The 12,425-nt window shown below is 59.5% G+C and overlaps 1 protein-coding gene across 2 annotated transcripts in view; it reads left to right on the top strand.

Annotated features, from left to right (window-relative positions):
- The window catches only part of LOC140380209 (protein transport protein Sec23A), an 81,317-nt gene that overhangs the window by 22,792 nt on the left and 46,100 nt on the right, over positions 1–12,425 (top strand). For both annotated transcript variants that reach the window (XM_072464373.1, XM_072464374.1), the window contains exon 13: positions 12,134–12,240. In XM_072464373.1, the coding sequence (XP_072320474.1) occupies positions 12,134–12,240 (107 nt within the window). The remainder of the gene's footprint in view (positions 1–12,133; positions 12,241–12,425) is intronic.

The following is a 12,425-nucleotide window of genomic DNA, read 5'->3' as shown; positions in this document are numbered from 1 at the left end:
GTCTGCTCCTGCCGTCTGCTCCTGCATGTGGCTCAGTGCTGCCCCCTGTCGTCTGCTCCTGCCGTCTGCTCCTGCATGTGGCTCAGTGCTGCCCCCTGTCGTCTGCTCCTGCCGTCTGCTCCTGCATGTGGCTCAGTGCTGCCCCCTGTCGTCTGCTCCTGCCGTCTGCTCCTGCATGTGGCTCAGTGCTGCCCCCTGTCGTCTGCTCCTGCCGTCTGCTCCTGCATGTGGCTCAGTGCTGCCCCCTGTCGTCTGCTCCTGCCGTCTGCTCCTGCATGTGGCTCAGTGCTGCCCCCTGTCGTCTGCTCCTGCCGTCTGCTCCTGCATGTGGCTCAGTGCTGCCCCCTGTCGTCTGCTCCTGCCGTCTGCTCCTGCATGTGGCTCAGTGCTGCCCCCTGTCGTCTGCTCCTGCCGTCTGCTCCTGCATGTGGCTCAGTGCTGCCCCCTGTCGTCTGCTCCTGTCGTCTGCTCCTGCCGTCTGCTCCTGCATGTGGCTCAGTGCTGCCCCCTGTCGTCTGCTCCTGCCGTCTGCTCCTGCATGTGGCTCAGTGCTGCCCCCTGTCGTCTGCTCCTGCCGTCTGCTCCTGCATGTGGCTCAGTGCTGCCCCCTGTCGTCTGCTCCTGCCGTCTGCTCCTGCATGTGGCTCAGTGCTGCCCCCTGTCGTCTGCTCCTGCCGTCTGCTCCTGCATGTGGCTCAGTGCTGCCCCCTGTCGTCTGCTCCTGCCGTCTGCTCCTGCATGTGGCTCAGTGCTGCCCCCTGTCGTCTGCTCCTGCCGTCTGCTCCTGCATGTGGCTCAGTGCTGCCCCCTGCCGTCTGCTCCTGCCGTCTGCTCCTGCATGTGGCTCAGTGCTGCCCCCTGTCGTCTGCTCCTGCCGTCTGCTCCTGCATGTGGCTCAGTGCTGCCCCCTGTCGTCTGCTCCTGCCGTCTGCTCCTGCATGTGGCTCAGTGCTGCCCCCTGTCGTCTGCTCCTGCCGTCTGCTCCTGCATGTGGCTCAGTGCTGCCCCCTGCCGTCTGCTCCTGTCGTCTGCTCCTGCCGTCTGCTCCTGCATGTGGCTCAGTGCTGCCCCCTGCCGTCTGCTCCTGCCGTCTGCTCCTGCATGTGGCTCAGTGCTGCCCCCTGTCGTCTGCTCCTGCCGTCTGCTCCTGCATGTGGCTCAGTGCTGCCCCCTGTCGTCTGCTCCTGCCGTCTGCTCCTGTATGTGGCTCAGTGCTGCCCCCTGTCGTCTGCTCCTGTCGTCTGCTCCTGCCGTCTGCTCCTGCATGTGGCTCAGTGCTGCCCCCTGTCGTCTGCTCCTGCCGTCTGCTCCTGCATGTGGCTCAGTGCTGCCCCCTGTCGTCTGCTCCTGCCGTCTGCTCCTGCATGTGGCTCAGTGCTGCCCCCTGTCGTCTGCTCCTGCCGTCTGCTCCTGCATGTGGCTCAGTGCTGCCCCCTGTCGTCTGCTCCTGCCGTCTGCTCCTGCATGTGGCTCAGTGCTGCCCCCTGTCGTCTGCTCCTGCCGTCTGCTCCTGCATGTGGCTCAGTGCTTCCCCCTGTCGTCTGCTCCTGCCGTCTGCTCCTGCATGTGGCTCAGTGCTGCCCCCTGTCGTCTGCTCCTGCCGTCTGCTCCTGCATGTGGCTCAGTGCTGCCCCCTGCCGTCTGCTCCTGCCGTCTGCTCCTGCATGTGGCTCAGTGCTGCCCCCTGCCGTCTGCTCCTGCCGTCTGCTCCTGCATGTGGCTCAGTGCTGCCCCCTGTCGTCTGCTCCTGCCGTCTGCTCCTGCATGTGGCTCAGTGCTGCCCCCTGTCGTCTGCTCCTGCCGTCTGCTCCTGCATGTGGCTCAGTGCTGCCCCCTGTCGTCTGCTCCTGTCGTCTGCTCCTGCCGTCTGCTCCTGCATGTGGCTCAGTGCTGCCCCCTGTCGTCTGCTCCTGCCGTCTGCTCCTGCATGTGGCTCAGTGCTGCCCCCTGCCGTCTGCTCCTGTCGTCTGCTCCTGCCGTCTGCTCCTGCATGTGGCTCAGTGCTGCCCCCTGCCGTCTGCTCCTGCCGTCTGCTCCTGCATGTGGCTCAGTGCTGCCCCCTGTCGTCTGCTCCTGCCGTCTGCTCCTGCATGTGGCTCAGTGCTGCCCCCTGTCGTCTGCTCCTGCATGTGGCTCAGTGCTGCCCCCTGTCGTCTGCTCCTGTCGTCTGCTCCTGCCGTCTGCTCCTGCATGTGGCTCAGTGCTGCCCCCTGTCGTCTGCTCCTGCCGTCTGCTCCTGCATGTGGCTCAGCGCTGCCCCCTGTCGTCTGTTCCTGCCGTCTGCTCCTGCATTTGGCTCAGTGCTGCCCCCTGTCGTCTGCTCCTGCCGTCTGCTCCTGCATGTGGCTCAGTGCTGCCCCCTGTCGTCTGCTCCTGCCGTCTGCTCCTGCATGTGGCTCAGTGCTGCCCCCTGTCGTCTGCTCCTGCCGTCTGCTCCTGCATGTGGCTCAGTGCTGCCCCCTGTCGTCTGCTCCTGCCGTCTGCTCCTGCATGTGGCTCAGTGCTGCCCCCTGTCGTCTGCTCCTGCCGTCTGCTCCTGCATGTGGCTCAGTGCTGCCCCCTGTCGTCTGCTCCTGCCGTCTGCTCCTGCATGTGGCTCAGTGCTGCCCCCTGTCGTCTGCTCCTGCCGTCTGCTCCTGCATGTGGCTCAGTGCTGCCCCCTGTCGTCTGCTCCTGCCGTCTGCTCCTGCATGTGGCTCAGTGCTGCCCCCTGCCGTCTGCTCCTGCCGTCTGCTCCTGCATGTGGCTCAGTGCTGCCCCCTGCCGTCTGCTCCTGCCGTCTGCTCCTGCATGTGGCTCAGTGCTGCCCCCTGTCGTCTGCTCCTGCCGTCTGCTCCTGCATTTGGCTCAGTGCTGCCCCCTGTCGTCTGCTCCTGCCGTCTGCTCCTGCATGTGGCTCAGTGGTAGAGCAGAGCACATATGCAGGGCTCAGTGCTGCCCCCTGCTGAGTGAACTGTAGAGACACAAAAAGCACTGCCAATCACGAAGCGGCGTTCAGAGCTCCAGGAAGCGACGTCCTGGTGGTGGAGATCTGATTGGCTGAGTCGGGCACAGAGGCGGAGCTTGGGCGTGAGCAGAGCTGAAGGAGGCGGGACATGATGACACGCCCCGTCACTCGATATCGGCTGAAAAACATCAGAGCAAAGGATCATGGGATATGTAGTGCCCTTTGCTGTGACTGGATAAACAAAGTAAAAGTACTTGAGTACAATACATTTTACATTCACGGCCACGCCCGACTCAAAGTCTTTAAGGCTTGAAACATTTTGAATCAAGATCTCAACATTTCATTCTTTAATAGTTATAAATACTTTTACTTCTCTTATACTTGAGTATTTTTACTCCTCTATCTGCACTTTTACTAAAGACATGTAATGTCCAGAAGGGCGTGTCTTTGGACGCTTGAGTCCTTTGTTTAGATGATTAGTATTTCTGTGGGACAGCAAAGGAGCCATTCTGCTGAATGTCCCTCTCTTGGCGGGGCCAGGGGGCGGGGCTTACCTCTGGGTCAGGCAGGTGACTCCAGGACTCACGGCGCAGCTGCTCAGGACCAGGAACATGGAGCCCCGGGAGAGCCAGACCGGGACCACAACCAGACTGAGGCCCTCATACAGAGACACTGAGAGGAACGGGGTCCAACAGAGCAGCAGAGAACCTGAGAGGGAGCAGGCCGGGGTCACGCTGGGGTCAAGCTGAGGCTGGGGTCAGGCCGGGGTCAGGCTGAGGCTGGGGTCAGGTCGGGGTCAGGCTGAGGCTGGGGTCAGGTCGGGGAAAGGCTGAGGCTGGGGTCAGGTCGGGGTCAGGCTGAGGCTGGGGTCAGGCCGGGGTCAGGCTGAGGCTGGGGTCAGGTCGGGGTCAGGCTGAGGCTGGGGTCAGGTCGGGGTCAGGCTGAGGCTGGGGTCAGGCCGGGGTCAGGCTGAGGCTGGGGTCAGGCCGGGGTCAGGCTGAGGCTGGGGTCAGGTCGGGGAAAGGCTGAGGCTGGGGTCAGGCCGGGGTCAGGCTGAGGCTGGGGTCAGGCCGGGGTCAGGCTGAGGCTGGGGTCAGGTCGGGGTCAGGCTGAGGCTGGGGTCAGGTCGGGGTCAGGCTGAGGCTGGGGTCAAGCCGGGGTCAGGCTGAGGCTGGGGTCAGGTCGGGGTCAGGCTGAGGCTGTGGTCAGGCCGGGGTCAGGCTGAGGCTGGGGTCAGGTCGGGGTCAGGCTGAGGCTGGGGTCAGGTCGGGGTCAGGCTGAGGCTGGGGTTAGGTCGGGGTCAGGCTGAGGCTGGGGTCAGGCCGGGGTCAGGCTGAGGCTGGGGTCAGGCTGAGGCTGGGGTCAGGCTGAGGCTGGGGTCAGGTCGGGGTCAGGCTGAGGCTGGGGTCAGGTCGGGGAAAGGCTGAGGCTGGGGTCAGGCCGGGGAAAGGCTGAGGCTGGGGTCAGGCCGGGGTTAGGCTGAGGCTGGGGTCAGGTCGGGGTCAGGCTGAGGCTGGGGTTAGGTCGGGGTCAGGCTGAGGCTGGGGTCAGGCCGGGGTCAGGCTGAGGCTGGGGTCAGGTCGGGGTCAGGCTGAGGCTGGGGTCAGGTCGGGGTCAGGCTGAGGCTGGGGTCAGGTCGGGGAAAGGCTGAGGCTGGGGTCAGGCCGGGGAAAGGCTGAGGCTGGGGTCAGGCCGGGGTTAGGCTGAGGCTGGGGTCAGGTCGGGGAAAGGCTGAGGCTGGGGTCAGGCCGGGGTTAGGCTGAGGCTGGGGTCAGGCTGAGGCTGGGGTCAGGCCGGGGTCAGGCTGAGGCTGGGGTCAGGCCGGGGTCAGGCTGAGGCTGGGGTCAGGTCGGGGTCAGGCTGAGGCTGGGGTCAGGTCGGGGTCAGGCTGAGGCTGGGGTCAGGTCGGGGTCAGGCTGAGGCTGGGGTCAGGCCGGGGTCAGGCTGAGGCTGGGGTCAGGTCGGGGTCAGGCTGAGGCTGGGGTCAGGCCGGGGTCAGGCTGAGGCTGGGGTCAGGCCGGGGTCAGGCTGAGGCTGGGGTCAGGCCGGGGTCAGGCTGAGGCTGGGGTCAGGTCGGGGTCAGGCTGAGGCTGGGGTCAGGCCGGGGTCAGGCTGAGGCTGGGGTCAGGCCGGGGTCAGGCTGAGGCTGGGGTCAGGTCGGGGTCAGGCTGAGGCTGGGGTCAGGTCGGGGTCAGGCTGAGGCTGGGGTCAGGCCGGGGTCAGGCTGAGGCTGGGGTCAGGTCGGGGTCAGGCTGAGGCTGGGGTCAGGCCGGGGTCAGGCTGAGGCTGGGGTCAGGTCGGGGTCAGGCTGAGGCTGGGGTCAGGTCGGGGTCAGGCTGAGGCTGGGGTTAGGTCGGGGTCAGGCTGAGGCTGGGGTCAGGTCGGGGTCAGGCTGAGGCTGGGGTCAGGTCGGGGTCAGGCTGAGGCTGGGGTCAGGTCGGGGTCAGGCTGAGGCTGGGGTCAGGTCGGGGAAAGGCTGAGGCTGGGGTCAGGCCGGGGAAAGGCTGAGGCTGGGGTCAGGCCGGGGTTAGGCTGAGGCTGGGGTCAGGTCGGGGTCAGGCTGAGGCTGGGGTCAGGTCGGGGTCAGGCTGAGGCTGGGGTCAGGCCGGGGTCAGGCTGAGGCTGGGGTCAGGTCGGGGTCAGGCTGAGGCTGGGGTCAGGTCGGGGTCAGGCTGAGGCTGGGGTCAGGTCGGGGAAAGGCTGAGGCTGGGGTCAGGCCGGGGAAAGGCTGAGGCTGGGGTCAGGCCGGGGTTAGGCTGAGGCTGGGGTCAGGTCGGGGTCAGGCTGAGGCTGGGGTCAGGCCGGGGTCAGGCTGAGGCTGGGGTCAGGTCGGGGTCAGGCTGAGGCTGGGGTCAGGTCGGGGTCAGGCTGAGGCTGGGGTCAGGTCGGGGTCAGGCTGAGGCTGGGGTCAGGTCGGGGAAAGGCTGAGGCTGGGGTCAGGCCGGGGAAAGGCTGAGGCTGGGGTCAGGCCGGGGTTAGGCTGAGGCTGGGGTCAGGCTGAGGCTGGGGTCAGGTCGGGGTCAGGCTGAGGCTGGGGTCAGGCCGGGGTCAGGCTGAGGCTGGGGTCAGGCCGGGGTCAGGCTGAGGCTGGGGTCAGGCCGGGGTCAGGCTGAGGCTGGGGTCAGGCCGGGGTCAGGCTGAGGCTGGGGTCAGGCCGGGGTCAGGCTGAGGCTGGGGTCAGGCCGGGGTCAGGCTGAGGCTGGGGTCAGGCCGGGGTCAGGCTGAGGCTGGGGTCAGGTCGGGGTCAGGCTGAGGCTGGGGTCAGGCCGGGGTCAGGCTGGGGTCAGGTCGGGGTCAGGCTGAGGCTGGGGTCAGGTCGGGGTCAGGCTGAGGTCAGGCTGGGGCCGGGGTCAGGTCGGGGTCAGGCCGGGCCTGACACAGATCTAATATGGTTTAACTGAAAATTAATCTGTAAAAGAAATGACCAACTACTAAGTTAAGATGACCTCATAAGGTCCAGTTTTAGTGGTCAAACATCTTCAGAGGTCAGAGGTCATTATATACTGTAGAAGTAGAACACAAGTGTCTGAGAAGCTCAAGCAGACACATGATCAACAGGACCACAGTTTGAGAACCTGAGATTTGAAACATAAACATGAAATAAATCTGACATAAGCAAAGTATCCATCCATTTTCTACTGCCCAGTGACTATGGGCTTTAGGCGGGGTTCACCCTGGACAGTGGCCAACTCTCACATTCACTCACCGGGGAGAACCCACGGTAACACGGGGAGAACCCACGGGGAGAACCCACGGGGAGAACCCACGGGGAGAACCCACGGTAACACGGGGAGAACCCACGGGGAGAACCCACGGTAACACGGGGAGAACCCATGGGGAGAACCCACGGGGAGAACCCACGGTAACACGGGGAGAACCCACGGGGAGAACCCACGGGGAGAACCCACGGTAACACGGGGAGAACCCACGGTAACACGGGGAGAACCCACGGGGAGAACCCACGGGGAGAACCCACGGGGAGAACCCACGGGGAGAACCCACGGGGAGAACCCACGGTAACACGGGGAGAACATGCAGACTGAGATCATGTGATATTGGTCCCACCGCGCACCCAAAGTAAACATGTCACATAAACTCCTCCAGTTTAATGAAAGACAAACACGACTGCCACTGAGTCAACTCCAGCCCCGAGTCCCAAACAGACCGGTTATGATCCTGCTAGTCCTGGTCCCCCTCAGTCTGGTTATGATCCCCCCCCTCAGTCTGGTTATGATCCCCCCTCAGTCTGGTTATGATCCCCCCTCAGTCTGGTTATGATCCTCCCTCAGTCTGGTTATGATCCTCCCTCAGTCTGGTTAGTGGTTGCGGCCCCCCTCAGTGGTTGCGGCCCCCCTCAGTGGTTGCGGCCCCCCTCAGTGGTTGCGGTCCCCCTCAGTGGTTGCGGCCCCCCTCAGTGGTTGCGGCCCCCCTCAGTGGTTGCGGCCCCCCTCAGTGGTTGCGGCCCCCCTCAGTGGTTGCGGCCCCCCTCAGTGGTTGCGGTCCCCTCAGTATTTGCGGCTCCCCTCAGTGGTTGCGGTCCCCCTCAGTGGTTGCGGTCCCCCTCAGTGGTTGCGGTCCCCCTCAGTGGTTGCGGTCCCCCTCAGTGGTTGCGGTCCCCTCAGTATTTGCGGCCCCCCTCAGTGGTTGCGGCCCCCCTCAGTGGTTGCGGTCCCCCTCAGTGGTTGCAGTCCCACCTGTGGCCAGCAGGAGGGCCCGTGAGCTCCTCTCGTAGGCAGGTGCTGGGACGTAGAAACAGTGCGTCTCGTTGCACCTGAAGGTTCCTCGTCGCGCCTGTCGTCGAGCCACATGTGCCACGTAACCCTGGAGCGCACACGTGAGCGTCAGTGGCATCGCCATGGAAACGCTCAACCACCACAACGATGTTGCCCTGGAAACCGCGTCGGCGTCAACCAGGCTGAGGCCGCAGAGGGCGCGAGCAGAACTATACCTGAAATATAATAGAAACATTTAACACGTTTATACCATATATATATATATATATATATATATATATATATATATATATATATATTTTTTTTTTTTTTCTTCTAATCTTCTAAACCACACAATAGGATAAATATCTTGAGTTCTCGGTCGACATTGGCAGATTGACATTGAGTCTTTGAAAGTCCAGATGAAACATGAAGGAGCTCACCAGGGAGACGCACGGTCCCCGCTGCTGTTCTGGCTCCTCAGACTAAAAGACTAAACATGACGAAGTGAAAACATTGGGATTCTTTGTTCACAAAAGTGTGTTTTCCAGACACAGTTTAATGTTTGCTTTCAATTTAAAAAGTAAAATTCCCAAAGGAAATTACAACTTTTTTCTCATATTTATAAATCTATGGAGCAGCCAATGAGAGCGCTCCATCTGTACCTGTACTTCCCCACGCCCAGAACAGGAAGTGAGGCATGAGCCGCGCTGTAGATCCACAGAAGAAGAACCAGAACACGGATCCTGAAGGAAGTCCACACGCGACTGTTCCTGAGGGCGTGTCTTATCTGCCAGAACTGAGCCAGCGACGCCCACATGCGAGCGTGAAGAGAGGAGGTGAAGAGGAGCACCAGCAAGAAGCCTGACACCTGACACCTGAGGAGGAGGAGAGAGGAGGTGAAGAGGAGCACCAGCAAGAAGCCTGACACCTGACACCTGAGGAGGAGGAGGAGAGAGGAGGTGAAGAGGAGCACCAGCAAGAAGCCTGACACCTGAGGAGGAGGAGAGAGGAGGTGAAGAGGAGCACCAGCAAGAAGCCTGACACCTGACACCTGAGGAGGAGGAGGAGAGAGGAGGTGAAGAGGAGCACCAGCAAGAAGCCTGACACCTGAGGAGGAGGAGAGAGGAGGTGAAGAGGAGGAGGAGAGAGGAGGTGAAGAGGAGCACCAGCAAGAAGCCTGACACCTGAGGAGGAGGAGAGAGGAGGTGAAGAGGAGCACCAGCAAGAAGCCTGACACCTGAGGAGGAGGAGAGAGGAGGTGAAGAGGAGCACCAGCAAGAAGCCTGACACCTGAGGAGGAGGAGAGAGGAGGTGAAGAGGAGCACCAGCAAGAAGCCTGACACCTGACACCTGAGGAGGAGGAGGAGAGAGGAGGTGAAGAGGAGCACCAGCAAGAAGCCTGACACCTGAGGAGGAGGAGAGAGGAGGTGAAGAGGAGGAGGAGAGAGGAGGTGAAGAGGAGCACCAGCAAGAAGCCTGACACCTGAGGAGGAGGAGAGAGGAGGTGAAGAGGAGCACCAGCAAGAAGCCTGACACCTGAGGAGGAGGAGAGAGGAGGTGAAGAGGAGGAGGAGAGAGGAGGTGAAGAGGAGCACCAGCAAGAAGCCTGACACCTGAGGAGGAGGTGAAGAGGAGCACCAGCAAGAAGCCTGACACCTGAGGAGGAGGAGAGAGGAGGTGAAGAGGAGCACCAGCAAGAAGCCTGACACCTGAGGAGGAGGAGAGAGGAGGTGAAGAGGAGGAGGAGAGGAGGTGAAGAGGAGCACCAGCAAGAAGCCTGACACCTGAGGAGGTGAAGAGGAGCACCAGCAAGAAGCCTGACACCTGAGGAGGAGGAGAGAGGAGGTGAAGAGGAGCACCAGCAAGAAGCCTGACACCTGAGGAGGAGGAGAGAGGAGGTGAAGAGGAGCACCAGCAAGAAGCCTGACACCTGACACCTGAGGAGGAGGTGAAGAGGAGCACCAGCAAGAAGCCTGACACCTGACACCTGAGGAGGAGGTGAAGAGGAGCACCAGCAAGAAGCCTGACACCTGAGGAGGAGGTGAAGAGGAGCACCAGCAAGAAGCCTGACACCTGAGGAGGAGGAGAGAGGAGGTGAAGAGGAGCACCAGCAAGAAGCCTGACACCTGACACCTGAGGAGGAGGAGGAGAAGAGCACCAGGAGGAGAGGAGCCCCAGGAGGAGAGAAGAGCACCAGGAGGAGAGAGGAGCACCAGGAGGAGAGAAGAGCACCAGGAGGAGAGAAGAGCACCAGGAGGAGAGAGGAGGAATAAAACATCTCACCAGACGTTCTCCTGGTGTAGGTCTGTGACTCCTGCAGCGCTGTAATAAACGGCTGAAGGCAAAAGGCTCAGACTCAGGGACAGGTGTGACAGGCTCAGGCTCAGGGTGAAGCAGGAGCAGGGGCCCCTGGAGGGCCCCGAGGTCCTGCGCTCCTGAGGATCCCTGAGGTCTGGCTCTCGGCTCCACAACAGCGTCAAGAGCAGGCTCAGGTTCCCCACTGCTGCCGGGAGCAGGAGCAGAGCCAGCAGACCAGAGAACAGGGCCCTGCAGGGCCCCCAGGGGCCCCAGGGCTCTGAGGGGCCCTGAGGCGGCTCCAGGGGGCCCGAACAGTTCATCCTGAGGGTCAGACACACCTCTGCCCCAGCACACAAGGCGTCCTGGTCCTGGTCCTGGTCCTGGTCCTGGTCCTGGTCCTGGTCCTGGTCCTGGTCCTGGTTTAGACCTGCTTTAGACCTGCTTTAGTCCTGCTTTAGTCCTGCTTTAGTCCTGCTTTAGACCTGCTTTAGTCCTGGTTTGTGGCAGGTAAGTGTGTGGGGGCGTGGCCTGTGTAATTGCTTGTAATCACCTGTTTGCTGTTTCCATGGCGATGCTGTCAGTCTCCTGCTGAGACCATGACAGCGCGAACCACGACAAAGCTCTGTGTTCACAACATGACTCTGGTCCACCTCCTGCTGGACAAATGAGGCATTACAGGCTGCACCACACACACTGACACACTCACACACACACAATGTGACACACACACACACAATGTGACACACACACACACACTGAGACACACACACACACAATGTGACACACACACAATGTGACACACACACACACACACACACAATGTGACACAAACACACACACACAATGTGACACAAACACACACACACAATGTGACACACACTCACACAATGTGACACACACACACACACACACACAATGTGACACACACACACACACACACACTGAGACACACACACAATGTGACACACACACACAATGTGACACACACACACACACACTGAGACACACACACACACACACACACACAATGTGACACACACACACACAATGTGACACACACACACACACTGAGACACACACACACACACACACAATGTGACACACTGAGACACACACACACACTGAGACACACACACACACACACAATGTGACACAAACACACACACACAATGTGACACACACACACACACACAATGTGACACACACTCACACAATGTGACACACACACACACACAATGTGACACACACACACACAATGTGACACACACACACACACACACAATGTGACACACACACACACACAATGTGACACACACAATGTGACACACACACACACACACACAATGTGACACACACACACACACACACAATGTGACACACACACACACACAATGTGACACACACACACACACACACACAATGTGACACACACACACACACAATGTGACACACACACACACACAATGTGACACACACACACACACACACAATGTGACACACACACACACACACACAATGTGACACAAACACACACACACACAATGTGACACACACACACACACACTGAGACACACACACACTGTGACACAAACATACACACACAATGTGACACACACACACACAATGTGACACACACACACTATGTGACACAAACATACACGCACAATGTGACACACACACACAATGTGACACACACACACAATGTGACACACACACACAATGTGACACAAACATACACGCACAATGTGACACACACACAATTACAACAGTTTTATTCAAACTGTGAAGCCAAAAGTTGGGTTAGATTTATGATGTAAAGATTTCATGTTTGTGTAGAACAATAAACATAGATTATGATTATTATTTTATTATTTCCTCCACTGAGCTGGGACTATTAACACTGAAGCTAATGCTAACGCTAACATTAACACTAATGCTAACAATAACACTAATGCTAACAATAACACTAGCGTTAATGCTAACACTAGCATTAATGCTAACACTAGCGTTAATGCTAACACTAGCGTTAATGCTAACGTTGATCTAATCGTTTGTCTTTGGAGCGTCTCGTGTCAAAACCACATCTTTGGACTGAAGTTATAATTGTGTCAAATAAAATTGTGATTCATTTAATTGTGATAATCTGTGTGACCTCTGCCCCTCTGACCTCCAGCACAACGCTCCGATCCCTCAGGGCGGACGAGGAGCTGTCCAGTTTGTGACTCAGTATCAGCATTCGTCTGGACAGAGACGGATCAGAGTGACCACAACAGCACGAAAGTACGTTTAAATACTACTACTGCAAGAAAGTACCTTTATATGATACCACGACTGCACCAAAGTACGTTTAAGTACCTTTGTGTTACTGTGTGTGTTAGTGTGTGTTACAGGGTGTGTTACAGTGTGTGTTACAGTGTGTGTTAGTGTGTGTTACAGTGTGTGTTAGTGTGTGTTACAGTGTGTGT

The sequence above is a fragment of the Eucyclogobius newberryi genome, unplaced genomic scaffold (assembly GCF_026437365.1).
Source record: "Eucyclogobius newberryi isolate DKJ021-1_F unplaced genomic scaffold, fEucNew1.0.hap1 SCAF_45, whole genome shotgun sequence".
Taxonomy (NCBI): Eukaryota; Metazoa; Chordata; class Actinopteri; order Gobiiformes; family Gobiidae; genus Eucyclogobius; species Eucyclogobius newberryi.
The sequence above is the reverse complement of the archived record's forward strand: the minus strand, read 5'-3'. Positions and strand labels throughout refer to the sequence as shown.